The sequence below is a fragment of the Fukomys damarensis genome, unplaced genomic scaffold, assembly GCF_012274545.1.
Source record: "Fukomys damarensis isolate Sample0158 unplaced genomic scaffold, DMR_v1.0_HiC HiC_scaffold_5, whole genome shotgun sequence".
Lineage (NCBI taxonomy): Eukaryota > Metazoa > Chordata > Mammalia > Rodentia > Bathyergidae > Fukomys > Fukomys damarensis.
The window spans coordinates 82,143,899-82,158,053 of record NW_022900917.1 but is presented as its reverse complement, the minus strand read 5'-3'; the positions used below and the strand labels follow the sequence as shown (position 1 = coordinate 82,158,053).

General features: G+C 37.4%; 1 protein-coding gene across 20 annotated transcripts in view; it reads left to right on the top strand.

The window, feature by feature from the left end:
- The window catches only part of Ptk2 (protein tyrosine kinase 2), a 265,206-nt gene that overhangs the window by 139,052 nt on the left and 111,999 nt on the right, over nucleotides 1–14,155 (top strand). For all 20 annotated transcript variants that reach the window (XM_033760874.1, XM_033760884.1, XM_033760882.1 and 17 more), the window contains 3 exons: nucleotides 1,271–1,388; nucleotides 7,573–7,603; nucleotides 12,011–12,063. In XM_033760874.1, the coding sequence (XP_033616765.1) occupies nucleotides 1,271–1,388; nucleotides 7,573–7,603; nucleotides 12,011–12,063 (202 nt within the window). The remainder of the gene's footprint in view (nucleotides 1–1,270; nucleotides 1,389–7,572; nucleotides 7,604–12,010; nucleotides 12,064–14,155) is intronic.

Genomic DNA, 14,155 nt, shown 5'->3' with positions numbered 1-14,155 from the left:
TATATGAAAAATGTATATCCCATACTATGTTTTATATGACACTCTAGGTAGTAATAATCATAATAATAGGTGAGATTTACGGGGCACATGATATTCTCACAATGAAACAGAGTAGGTACTTGGATATACTTGGGTTAACCCCATCCCATGAAGGGAGCTGAGGCACAAGAGGTTAGCCACAGCTATTGTAATTGCTAGAGCTAAGTTCACATTCTAATAGCCCAGGTCTGTAACCTGTGCTCTTAATCACTATGCAGTAATAGTCTGTTATATTAAATATTACAAGAAATGAACATTTGCCAAATATTACATAATATCATCATGTCTGAAAGATAAACAGAGTACACACATAAAAGAATCTGAACCATTCAGTGGCACATGGTTTTGTGTGCACATTGTTTGGAATTCACCTCTTCCATTGCCACTCCTCATTGAGGGGTGCTTCATCAGTGTTCTGCCCTGATTCTGAGAGTTTGTTTATATCTGAGGCTCCAGGAAGTCTCTTGATTCTCAAGGTTTACATGTATTACCATGTAATACTGAAAACTTAGAATTTGAAATTCCCTGCAGAAATCTCAGTAATGTAGCTGCACCATCATTTTCAAGCTGTCCTCTCATTTACTTATACAGTATGCCAAATAATACATAGGGTCAGGCAGGTAAGACCTGTTCATGTAGGAGATTAAAAATAACCACATGATCTAGGGTATACTTGTCTTTGAAAATAAGATGCACCTTTTATTGTCTGCTGGATTATACTTAAAGATAAGTCTTTAGCCAGTTTGTGCAATAGAACATTTTTATATTGAAAAGTCATTTTTAATCTTTTGGATAAAATGTGCTATGTAAACTAAAAATAATGAAATTTTAACAATTTTCTTTAATGTTAGAAAAATTGTGACGGATATGTTTATTGAACATTAGTCTCATTTCTAAAACAGTCTGTGCTTATTGGTTATCTAAAGTCCCTTCATTAGAGTGTGCCAGATATTCTGAAGCAAAATATTGTTTTCATCTCCTTTTGTTCTAAAAAAGTGAGCACCCATTTAAGTGACTCTTATCTTCTGAGGTTGTCTTCTGTCACAAATTCTAGGAAAAATGTCCTTATATCAGACTTCCTTTTTCACTCACATCTTCTGACAAGTCTTATTTTACTCCCATTACTCTGTGTTTACAAGTTTTTATAGATGTCTGATGTCATAGCACAGCTGTCCGTTTGATTGCTGGAAAGAACAATAATGTCTCTCTCTTCGTCTTTTCCCCTATTTAGCCTCTCACAGTGACAGCACCGTCCCTAACCATAGCGGAGAACATGGCTGACCTGATAGACGGATACTGTCGACTGGTGAATGGAGCCACACAGTCCTTTATCATCAGACCCCAGAAAGGTGAGATTCTGTTTCTGTCCCATCATCCCTGTTCCTTACTGCTGAATGGTTAGAGGAGTTTAGCCCCAGCAGCCTGCTCTTGATTTTAGCAACACTGTAAATGTAAAGACCAGATGAATAATTTGGCCCCGTATAACTAACCTACATGCTTGTTTCTCTAGGGGCAATGATTCAGTTCACACTCCCACAGGCCAAGAGCTGGATTGGAGTAGAGTATAATCAACAATGTCTGCATTACAGGACCATGTTTTGAGGACACTACTTAGAATATTTTCTGATTTACCATTAGTACTTTTAAGTAACTTTTTGAGAATATATTCTGAGTTTTTTTAAGTGTCTGTTGTAGCTAATATTAATCTGTTTTTTCTTATATATCTCAAAAACTTAAAATAGTTGAAGAACAAAATAAATTCTAAATCATGATGTAAAATGAAAGATTAGGATGAATAAATAAATGTCCTAAGAAAAAGGCTGTGTCACTTTAGAAACAAGGCAGGGTTTTTTACAAAATAATCAAGTGAAAACATTCGCAGTAGTATACTTTTATAGTGAAAAACAAAAAGAACCTGGGCTTAGGAGTTGTGTCGGCTTGCAAGTTCACATCCTGAGTCCACTGGGCTGCTGTCCATATGTGCCTGCCTCTCTATGCCAGTTTTCCTTTCCACTGAGCACAGAATTAGCAGTTCTCTTCTGCAGTACTAGGAGAGTGATTTCATGTGTGAGAAATGTTTGAAACTGCATGGCATGTGCAGGGTTCATAAGTTCAGTTGTATTGTTCCTCCTGCTGCTTCTAGTCAGTTGACCTTGTTACATGGTATTAACCTAACTTTTACATTCCTCCTTTTAAAAAAGAAATGATTCCTCCTTTATGGGATTGTTGGGTGTGTCCCAAATAGGATCCATAAAGCAGTCCACCATACTGTGGCAGGTGGGACTCTGTACATAGAATTTGGCCTTAATGACAAAGCCTCTTCCAAAACTCAACTCAATGACTAGGATAATTACAGGGAATCCTGAAGCCGTGCATGGTCTGTGTCCAAACAGGCTTTTTTGAGCTAGATAGTGACCAGGGCAGAGAGACAGACATACAAATGAAGCAGATGGCAAAGGCAGTGCAGAGCCCAGCCTACCTGTCAGGAAAGCCTTCTGACTACAAAACAGCTCAGGGTCAGGATGGGGATGTAGATTGGGGCGTGTCCATGTGGGTAGGTGTGTGCATGTGAATGTGTGCCTTTTTTTTTTTTTGGTACCAGGGATTGAACTCAGGTCCTTGCGCTTGCAAGGCCGGCCACCAAACCACTGAGCTAAATCCCCAGCCCAATGTGTGCGTTTTAAACAGAGAAGTCATGGAGCCTTTCGTTTAAAAGGTAATAGTGATGTCATGCTCTGAAAACAAGAGCTGAAGCCATAAACCAGAGGTGCACAAAGTAAACGTGCAGGATGCCAAGATGTAGCATACCTAGAAATGTTTTTTCTCCAGAGATAACGCTAGTGATGCTTATTTGTGTGTTTTTTTCCTAACTATATTTGTGACAGTTTTCTTTATATGTGATAAGTTATTTTGAAAAATGTTGGCAACTACCCTCTGTTAAGGCCTTTGTAGCCCACCAGCATTTGACTTCTCACTTCATTCTCTAAACAAGAGTATACCTTACAAATGGTATTTAAATGTTTGGGAGAGTTCCTTCACAGAAAAATATAGTAGACCCTTGAGTTGTAACTCCAGTTGGTCAATTGAAGGCTCAGGCTCCTCTATGAAGTTTTCAGAATATCTCTCCTGTATAAAGGCAAATCTCAATATTCTTAGAGAGATACTGGCCCAGGATTTCTCAACCCCACAAGGAAAGGATATAATGTTCCTTCCAGAACTCTTAAGAGTTGAATCTGTATCTGATACCATTGGAAGCACAAATGGCAGGCATTGAGATTGTAGCTCTAGACTTTATTCCTAAATTAAAACTAAAATTCTGGTCATAACCCAAGTTGTTTGTTAGGCCAGTTGTAACTTGAAGGTTCACTGTAGTACTTTGGGAGAAATGTAAATGTAGCAGATTGATTTTCTTTTTAATAAAATTCATTTTAACTTAAATATTCTTTATCAATATGTTTATTGTCTCTTTAATGCATGTTAACAACTAATATTTGGGCATTACATATTTAAAGCTTCAACATCTTCCTGTGTCAGTTTCACTGTTAGCTTTCTGTTTCTATAGAAACACTTTGCTTTGAAACATGAAATAGGATGCTTTAATAATTCTGTTCAAATGGAAAAGCATGAGTGAAAATGCTCATTATAAAAAGCTAGAGTTTGGTAATCACCAGTTTTTTAGTGTTTTTGCAGCATGAGTTATTAAGCTTTAGAGCTATCCTTTCTTTTAAACATAGTATATTGTGTGTTATTACATGACCGTGGTGCTGGAGATTGATCCTGGAGCCATGCACATGCTGGACAGGTGCTGAAGCATGCTGAGTTTATACTCCTAGACCTTCTTGTTTAAAAAAAAAAAAAAAAGGAAATTACTTTTTTTTCCCCCTTGCAATACTAGGGATTGAACCCAGGGCCTTCACACTGAGCTACATTTCCAGCTCTTTAAAAAAAGTTTTATATTGAAATAGGGTCTTGCCGAGTAATTTGCTCAGGCTGGGCTCAAACTTTTCCTGCCTCAACTCGTAAAGTGCTGGATTAGAGGTATATGCCACTACTCATAAATATTTAATGATAAATCCCTAAGGTGAAAGTACATTGCCATATTAAAGTCAAGCCTTGGGCTGGGGATTTAGCTCAGTGATTCTGCTGCCTAACTCACAAGTGCAAGGACCCATGTTCAAGCCATGGTACCAAAAAAAAAAGTCAAGCCTTTTTAATGGATTAATGAAATAGATAAGGATAAAGCACATGTATGTTTTTAATTGAATTTTAAATTTTTGTTTTCTTTTAATTTTCAAAGTTGTAGTTACCAAAGGTAGAAAAACAAGATGGGAAGAAGAGATGGGGAAATTTTGATAAATGGGTAGGTACTAAGTTATAAGAAGATAGGAGTAAGAAGTTGTGGTGTGCTAGTACATAGTAGGGTGATGGAGGGATTATAGAGAACAAGAATGTACTGTGTATTTCAAAAAGCAAGAAGAAAAAGTTTGAATGTTTTACCATTAAAAAATGATAAGTGTTTAAGGAAATAGATGTATTTACCTTGATTTAAATAATTGTGTGCCTGTATTGAAATATCATATGGTATACCATAAATGTATACAACTTTTAATTTTTATAAAAGTATCAGATTAAAAAATTAAATTTTAAAAATGGAAAAAGAATTTTCAGATTATAATTATGTTCTGTCTTCATATTACAAACAGTTTAATAGTGGACAACTTGTACATGTGTGCATACATAACAGGTTGTAACAGTAATAAGTGGTCAGTAAACTCTATGTGAGCCGTGGGTATGCCCTGCACTTTGTTGTTCTTTGGTCTGCCATAATTACTTGGGATTTATAAAGTGCTCTTAAAGGGGATGTTCATTGGTGGAAAACAATGAAAGCCACAAACCAAATGTCCTGGACTAAGTTCTTCCTGTGTCAGTACACAACCTTTCTTTGACACCACAGAGTATTATCTTACCTATCCCTGCAAGAAAGTTCAGATTCTATTGTGTAACTTAGTAAAATTCTTCAGTAAAAGTTTCCTCAGGAAAGAGTTGTGCAGTTTAAGAGTCATAATTGCTCTCTTCTGAAGTAGGTTTTTCTTATGGAGTAGCAGTAAGTTCTGCATGCTGTAGGGAATGAAAACGTGAACCACAGCAACGCAGAATTTGGAATGCCAAGTTGATAGGCTTAGTTACATAATTAAAATACTTTCTTTTAGTAAAAGAAGAACATCCGTAAAGCTGTGACACAAGGAAAAATACTTCAGACACATACAGTAAAGAATTAAAAGTCTCCTTATTTCAAATGTTCTTCCAGCTCATGGAATAAAAGATAGCCCATCCCATTATAAAAATGACTCCTCAGAGAGGATGGGACATGCAACTGTACATTAAATGTATAGGCACAAAACAGTGATATTTTATAATTAATATGGTTTTTAAAAACTGGTAGTAACCACTCTTTGCAAGCCCATTAGAAAATGTACTTCCATACACTTATCAGTGAAAACTGGTACATTATTTCCATTAGTGATGTCTGTCTGTCCATTCGTCTACTTCCCAGAATGAGTCCTAGGGAATCCCTGGCATTCTTCTATCTAGTGACTGTCTCACTTTTAAAAAAGTTAACACCTTTTTTTTTTTTGGTACTGGGGGTCAAACTCAGGACCTTGCACTTGTGAGGTAGGTGCTGTACCACTGAACTAAATCCCCATATATAGCCTTCTTTCTGTCTGCTTAGCTACATAGGAAGTCACTACTACCCACAAATAGAATAACTGATTTATTTTTATCTCAGAGTAGGTAGAAATTTCAACAGAGTTTAGCAAATCACTCTAAAGTGTCATTGGAAAGGCCATATTTTTAACTGACAATGTTGGATGGAAGATAGGTGGTGATAGTGTTGATAGGATAATAAGCTATTCACCAAGCTGAATGCAGTGATACACACCTGTAATCTCAGGATTCTGGGAGGCTTAAGCAGGAAAATCACAGATTTGAAACTACCTTAGGCAATTTAACATAATGTTGTCTCAGAGGCCTGGAATGTATCTTGTCGTGAAGTTCTTCAGTTCAGTTTCCAGCACCACAGAAATAGAATAAAATAGAATACTAATACCAGACACCTTTCATTTCTCTAAATATGATCTTTATGGTCTGACTTGATTATTTTGCTTAAAAGCTTGAACTGAATTCCTGAAGTATATTGGGTATCTGTAGTGGGCTGTGTATATCATGTTCTGTAAGCCTCAACAGTCCCTGAAAATTAGGTAATGTTACCTATTTTGTAGACAAGTAAACAGTTTTTCTGGAAGAGAAAGTCACTTGAGATTCCCAAACTGATTTATGTCTTCCTTTACTAAACAATGGTCTGTGAAGTATATTCATGCCAGGTACTCTGAGAGATGTGAAGGATAATTTTGGGCAGGGTGAGTAGTTTGTGCACGTGTATGCTGTGTGGTGGATGCTCTGAGTGCAGCAGAAACAGGAGGACCCAGGAAAGCACACCTCTCTTGGAAGGACCCTGAATGAGATGATGTTCCAATTGAGCTTCAGAAGACGAATAGGCAGAGCACCTTTGAAGGAATGCCTGGCATACTCAGAGAGGTATAGTGTGCAGTAGGATAGGATCCAGGAATAGTGAAAAGTAAGAATGAGGTAGGCTAGGCAGAAAATCTCATCCTTTCATGAGGTTGTTGAACACCTACCACTTTCCAGGCTCAGGTTCTGGGATCTAGCAGTGAACAAAATAGTTAAAATGCTAAATTCATGGAAATTTCCTGGAGATACAAAAGGACAGCAAACAAAATAATACATAGTGTATCAAGTAGTGATCAACTATATGAAGAAAAATAAAGTTGGTCTTGAAGGGATAGAGACCAGGGAGAAAATCTTGAACTTTTCTGGAATTGATCCACCACAAGCTAGTCACTATGCCCAAGGGATGAGCTGTCCTGTTCAGCACTAATACCCAACCTGAACATTGTCCCTGGATGGCTGCTAGGCACCCTTTCTAGCTGACTATGCTGTGGGCCCCTCTGGTCACCACCAGGGCCTTCTGTGGTACCCTGGCATCTCCAGTGCCTTCATTCCTTTGGCAGCTGCATGCCTGTGGAGTTTTTTGTTTTGTTTTCCTTCTGTTTCTCTGTGATTCCTGCACAAGTTTTTGTGTTGTGATTAGTGAATGGTTTTATCAGAATGCAGAATGTTCAGTCCTTTGGCAAAGAATGTTGACTTTAAGAAATCTTCAACTTTTAGTCTCCTAGAAAGAACCCTTTTATTGGCTTGTCATTTTAGTCCTTTATTGTGATTTGGCCATGTGTTTTAAACAGTATGTATATAACATTCAGTTTGTTACAGTATTGAAAATAAAACCATGGAAACCAAAAATTAAGTGTAATGACTTGCTTTAAATTATTAAAATTATTTAAAATTATTGCCAAAATACCAGATATGGCTAATCCTTCTGTCCTAACATCTAGGCACAATTTTTTCAAAAAACAAAAGGAACTTCATACCTCTCTTTGCTTTTTTTTCCTACAGAAGGAGAACGAGCTTTGCCATCGATTCCCAAGTAAGTGGTGTTCTATACATATTGTTATTTGATATTGTGAGAAATCTTAAGGAATATTCTATATTTTATCATCTAGTTTCTTGAAAAATTAAACCTCTATATATGGTCTAGAAACAATTATTTTAGGGACAATCAGTTTTAAATTATATTAGAAATTTTGGTCTAAATAAAAAGTTTGAATTTTCTATTTAAGTTTAATAAGGGAACTAAGCAACAGTCATGGTTATAAAATAGATGGCTTTCTGCTAAACATTTACTTTATAACCATTATCATAGACCTCTATAAGAACCAGAAAATAGGTACTATCTTGGCCATTTTACAAGTAAGAAAATTAAAGAGAAGTAATTCATCGTACTATTTCTGTTTCTGTTACAAACTTCATAAAAGGTATGTTGGTTTATAAAATTAAAGAACTTACATATTTATTTTCATATCCTTAGCCAGTGTGCTAGGAACTGGGGGGCCAAAATGTGAAATTTAAAATCTAGCCATTCAGGTCCATAGGTAAATACAGTGTAGGAGGTGCTTCTACAGGTGGGTTATACCTAAGAAGGATGGAGAACCAAGAGGCCCAGAAGGAAGAGGTAAAACCTGAGTTCATCTTTGTTCTGTCTCCTCATCTCCACACCAAGTCCATTGCCAGTTCTCCAGTTCCACTTCCTAAATGAATGTATCAAGTCCATCCACTTCAATGCCATCCTCTGCCATGCCACCCCCCAACCCCCATTTAAATGATTGTTATCACCTAGGCTACTGCAGTAGACACATGTCAAGACCTCAAGGCCATTCCTAGTTCAGTGATTTTCTACAAGAACTCACAGGACTCAGCATGTGCTTGTATTCACAAATGTGATTTATTACATCAAAAGACAAAGTACACAGGGCAAAGTTCAAGGAATCTAAGGAGCTCATTTCCATGGGTCTTCCCCCATGGAATCATAGATGAACACACTGAAGTACCCAGCGGTGCCTTGAGATAGCACAAGTAAAGTGTTGCCTATCAGGACATGGTGCTCAGGGTTTTTATGGGGGCTTGTCACATGTATGCTCTCTTCCTGGTATATAATAAAAAGCCAGATTCCCAGGAGCCTAGCATAAATCATATTGTTTATGCAAATAGTTTTGACACATTGAGCCACCTTATCAATTAGATGATGATGAAAACTCCTAAAATCGAAGTTTTCAGACCCTACTCAAGGAAAAGGTATGTGAACAGACCAGCCTAAGGTTTGCTGTGTCATCTCTTGTCTACACACCTGTTGGATCTTCCCCTCCAGTTCTGCCTATCATCCTGTCCTTTCTTTATGCTGCAGCTCTAGGGACTGTTCTAATTAAAGTTTGCCTGACTTGCTATTGGGACAAGTTCCAATGTTGTTAGCTTAAGGTGCCTGCCTGACTCTTCCTTGCTGACTCCTTCAGCCTCAGTTTTTACCACTCCTCACATGCTCTTCTTCCGCTCCATTGGACTTTTTCAGTTGCTGGAGCAAACATTTGATCTTTCCCTGCAGGCCATGATCAGTGTTCTGCCTCTGCATGACACACTCTACCTCTGATTCCTTTTCCTTGTCTAAGCCCTGCTCATCTTCCAGGAAACATCCCATATCACGTCCTCTTGAAACCAGGCTCCCAGACCAGGAGGACATCCCAGTTGCCTTTTCCTATAACATCTTCTGCTCAGTACTTGCTGCACTTCTGAAATTGGATTATTTGCTTATCCACGCTCTTCATTTCACATTCAGTCCTCTGGTCACCAGGGTTCTGTGGAGTTGCAGACCTGACCCTGGCCAAGATCTCAGCTATACCTGATCAGTATACTGTAACTGTTTGGGTGAAGAAGGATAGATATAGCAGCTTCCTCCCAGTTTTGAGGCCATGTGCTTCACAAAGTCAGCCCTATTGGTAGGTATTAACGAGTACACCACCTTGGACCAAGAACTAATGCCTACTTAGGTAATCTTTGGTTGTTAAAAAGCTTCTGTACTTCAAAAGAAACCATTAGCAGAACTAAGAGACAATCTACAATGTGGGAAAAAATTTTTACCAGCTGTACCTCAGACAAAGGACTATTATCAAGGATATATAAAGAACTCAAAACAATCAGTCCCCCCAAATATAAAGACCCAATCCAAAAATGGGCATCCGAAATGAACAGACATTTCTCATACAAAGAAGTGAAAGCAGCAAGAAAATATATGAAAAAATGTTCCACATCACTGGTCATTCGAGAGATGCAGATGAAAACAACACTGAGATTCCACCTCACCCCACAAAGAATGGCTGCTATCAAGAAATCACACAATAACAAATGTTGGCGGGGTTGTGGGGAGAAAGGAACCCTCCTCCATTGTTGGTGGGAGTGCAGACTAGTGCAACCACTATGGAAATCAATATGGAGATACCTCAAAGAGCTTGGACTGGAGGTTCCATTTGACCCAGCCATCCCTCTGTTGGGTATCTTTCCAAGAGAACTAAAAGAATCATATCACAGAGAAGTATGTGCACCCATGTTTATAGCGGCACAGTTTGTAATAGCTAAATCTTGGAAACAACCTATTTGCCCATCCGTTGGAAACTGGATAAAGAAGTTGTGGTTTTTCTATAAAATGGAATATTACTCAGCCATAAAGAGCGAGAGAATAGATTCATTCATAGGAAAATGGATACATATTGAAGATATACTCCTAAGTGAAATAAATAAGTCCCACATGTGTAAATACCAAATAGTTTCCCTGGTGTGAATATTCTGCAACAATGCATAAGATTCTAATAAGATTACTGACATTTAGAAATGGGAGGAAAGGAGCTAAAGGTGTAGGGAAGGTGTGATACGTAGGGGAAGAACAAAAAGGGAAAAGAAAAAAATGTGAGAGAATGAAAAGATGAAAATAAAGTGTTTGTAGATGGGGAGGGGAGGAGGGGGTGAAGGGAGGGCAGAGGTAAGGGGAAAAAAATGAGAATCAAGACTTGCCATGTAAAGGTACATGATCCCAACAATGAATGTAACTGTACTGTATCCCTAAATGTACCAATAAACTCAATTAAAAAAAAAAAAGTTCAGGGTGATTTTTGAAGATGAAAACATGGGTATCATAAATATAGATTTAAAATGAAGGGGTTAAAAGTAATAGCAGACTAGAAAAACTGAATAAAGAGTGGAATTTCCTCAAATCAGTGGCAGCAGCACACTGGCATTGCTCAAAGAAATGGTAGAAAGCAAGCGAGATGAGAAAGTTGATTAATAGCATGGGTGAATGTGGTATGACAAGGAGACTCAGTTTTTGGCAACAGAATAAGAAAGCAGACAATATTAATTACTTATAAATGAAGATCCAGTTACTTCCCAATGAGTATAACTGAAAGACAGTTATGATTATATGTTAGGAAAATAACTCATTTAAATTTTTTGAATTAAAAATTTTTTTGAAGTTACAAGATTTGAAATATTTGCACATTCTATAAAAGAATTGAACTATGACTTTATTTTAGAGGCTAGGCAGTTTCATGTTGAGTATTTTTAGTTCTTCAACAAGATGTACTAATTTAAATTTCAGTATTCCTAGTATAAATTCTGTATACTGGAAAAAGGGTCCATTTGGTGTTCCTATAGTAAATGCTTATGGACCTGGAAGAGGGTTGTTGTTGTTGCTATTTTTTAAAAAAGAACAATATAAATGACATCTAAATAAGACATCTTTCTCTGCTTTGTGGTTTCCAGAATTTTAAAATTATACTTGCATTTTTAAAATGTCACCAAAATTTTTGGCCAAATATTATTTTAATGGAGCTGAATATGTAAAATACTAATGTTCTTGAGTCATCTCATGAAGCAAATAATCACATACATTAAGAATACCTGTTTGTAATGTGAAAATAATAATGTTAATATACTTCTTGACTTTTTTGCATGCTGCAAATTTACAAAGAACCAGTCATACTACCATTTCAAAGTTAGAGAAAAAATTCAATTCAAAGTGTATGGCCCTTTTCTCATAATTTTGAGCAGTCCCTTGCAGCCTGTCATTCAAGTGTAAAACTGTGTACAATTTGTGTACACCATATTATATGGTATTGTACAGTTTTTAGTCACTGTCATGAGTAACTTTCACAGCAGTTCAGTGTTCCTTGTGGTGCTGGGGATCAAATCCAGGGCTTTGCACATGCTAGGCAAACATTACCACTTAACCACACTCCAGTCCAGTTACCTATTTTGATTTCTATTCTTTAATACATCAAAGCAGTCTGCCCATGTTAAATACTAGTAAAATCCAATTTTTAAAAATTTCATCTAAAATTTAATCTCCCTGGCAAATGGCATTGTCCTTCTAATCCAAGACAGGTCTGTGATTGAGAGGCCTTGTGGTTTGGTCTAGGTAGTGCAGCACTCACCTTTTGTCTGTCTGTTCCAGGTTGGCCAACAGTGAAAAACAGGGTGTCCGAACACATGCTGTCTCCGTGTCAGGTAAGGGGCTCAAAGATCTCAGAGAGAGCAAGCTACAAGGGGTAGAAATGTTGTAGTCTGTCCATTCTTAATGTGTTTTCTTAATTCTAGAGTAGATTATAAAAATAAAGTATTTGCATAATTTTATTGTTTCTATGTTTTATATATGGTGCATAGATTTATTTTAGATGAGATGTATATTTGAAATACAAGATTACTCACCAGGTTACTTTTTAGTTTTAAAGTCATATTAATCCTATTTAGAGAAAGAAATTATATTTTTGAAGATGCAATTATAATTAATCTTTGCAAACAGCAGAATTCAATAGAATATACTTACATATTTCTCGTTTTTTAAAGTTTAAGAAGTGGAATCATTTTGCAATGATTGTTGTCTCCTAAGTAACATAAAATGATGTTTGGATATTGGTGTTTTCTATGTATAGTTAAGATACTCCATAAGCATTATCTTAACTATTTACTGTTGTAGTGAGTGTGGTGTACTTTTTTTTTGGCATGTTTTAAAAATGTGTGTGCCCTTTTCCCCCACCTAAAAATGTGGAAGATAAAGGAAAAAGGAGAAAGTATCTTTCGAGGGCCCAACCTGGCTGTCTTAACATATCCTGTACTATTTATACATGCACATACATGCACACCATCTGTTCTGAGATACAAATGTGAATATACAGGCTGGGGATGTAGCTCAGCGGTGATGCTGCCTGCCTTGCAAGTGCAGGGCCCCAAGTTCAATCCCCGATACCAAAAAAAAATTAATAAATAATGTGAACATGTATGTTTCATTTCTAAAATATCTTCTTGATAACTTAATGTCAATATAAAAGGACTCAGTTCCTGTTTGTTTTGAGTTAGTTTTTCCTGAAAGTTAGTTTTATGCTTTACCTACTTGATGGATGCTGAATTCTTTTTTAGTGTCCAAAATAGAAATATACCATACTTTTTTTTTTGGTTGTGCACAGACATCCCACAGCCCTTTCTGCCAAAGTGTCTCTGCCTGAGTTTATATGCCTGACAGAGATAGTAGCAATGCATATTATAGTGTCAGCTGAGGAATTCTCTCAGCACAATGGAGAGGAGTTCTCAATGCAGTAGCTGGCTGACTGGCCAGCATCAGGCTGCCACGCCAGCATCAGGCTGCCACATGTTCTCCAGGAAATTGAAATCAGCCTTCAAGCCTAATCGAAGACTTAGGGTGTAGCCGCAGGTTTCTAGAAGAGATGCAGGGGTGCCAGGCAGCCTTCACCAGTGGGAACAGAGACTCAGTGAGAGAAACTACTGTATCCTGTAGTAGGAAGAGGGAAGCAGCCACAGGGCATCTGAGACTATTCCGTAGAATGGGTGAGATCTGAGCTGGCTTCTGAGTAACTAATAAGCACTGTGGTCTGTCTCCATGCCAACCTGAAAGGCAGTTTTGGGGATGAGTCCCAGGATGCCATGAGCTCTGTGTTTACCATATACACTTCATACAGCTCCTGAGGCGTGAGAGCAAGCTGAAATGTTCTTCTGTTGAGTGAATGAGTACTGTTCTTGGTATCTGTCTTCAGGTAATAAAGTACCCAAACCTTCACAACTTCCTGCATTGCCAGTCTCCTTTTGTCAATACTTTCTGTTCTTTAGGTTTGAACCCCAGCATTTCTTTTAGCAGGTGATCACCAACAAGCATCTGCATTTTACTTTCCTAGCCAACTCCTCCTCTGTGTTCTCCAATTTTTCATCCTGTTTTAGAGGCACTCTAAGAAGAAAGTTAGCTGACTTAGGAGCACTTGCAAGAAATGCTGTTCCACTATTTGGTTTATGTTTTGCCCTTAAAACAGTCAAAAGAGATTGTTTCTCTTAGTGCCGGAGAGGTTAAGTAACTTTCTCAAGGTTACATACCTAGCAAAAAATAGAGTGCTGAAGCTTGAGTATCTGGCTTCAACCCCCATCCTTTCTTATGATTCTGACTTTGTGTTTTTTTCCTGGGTGTACCTTAACAAGGAGATCATATTTCCTTCCCTCTTACTTCTTTGATTGCTATCACATTAATTTAAATAGGCAATTATTTGCTCAGAAAATTTCAGTAAAAATTTAGTGCCCATCAGATGATGCCCAGGAT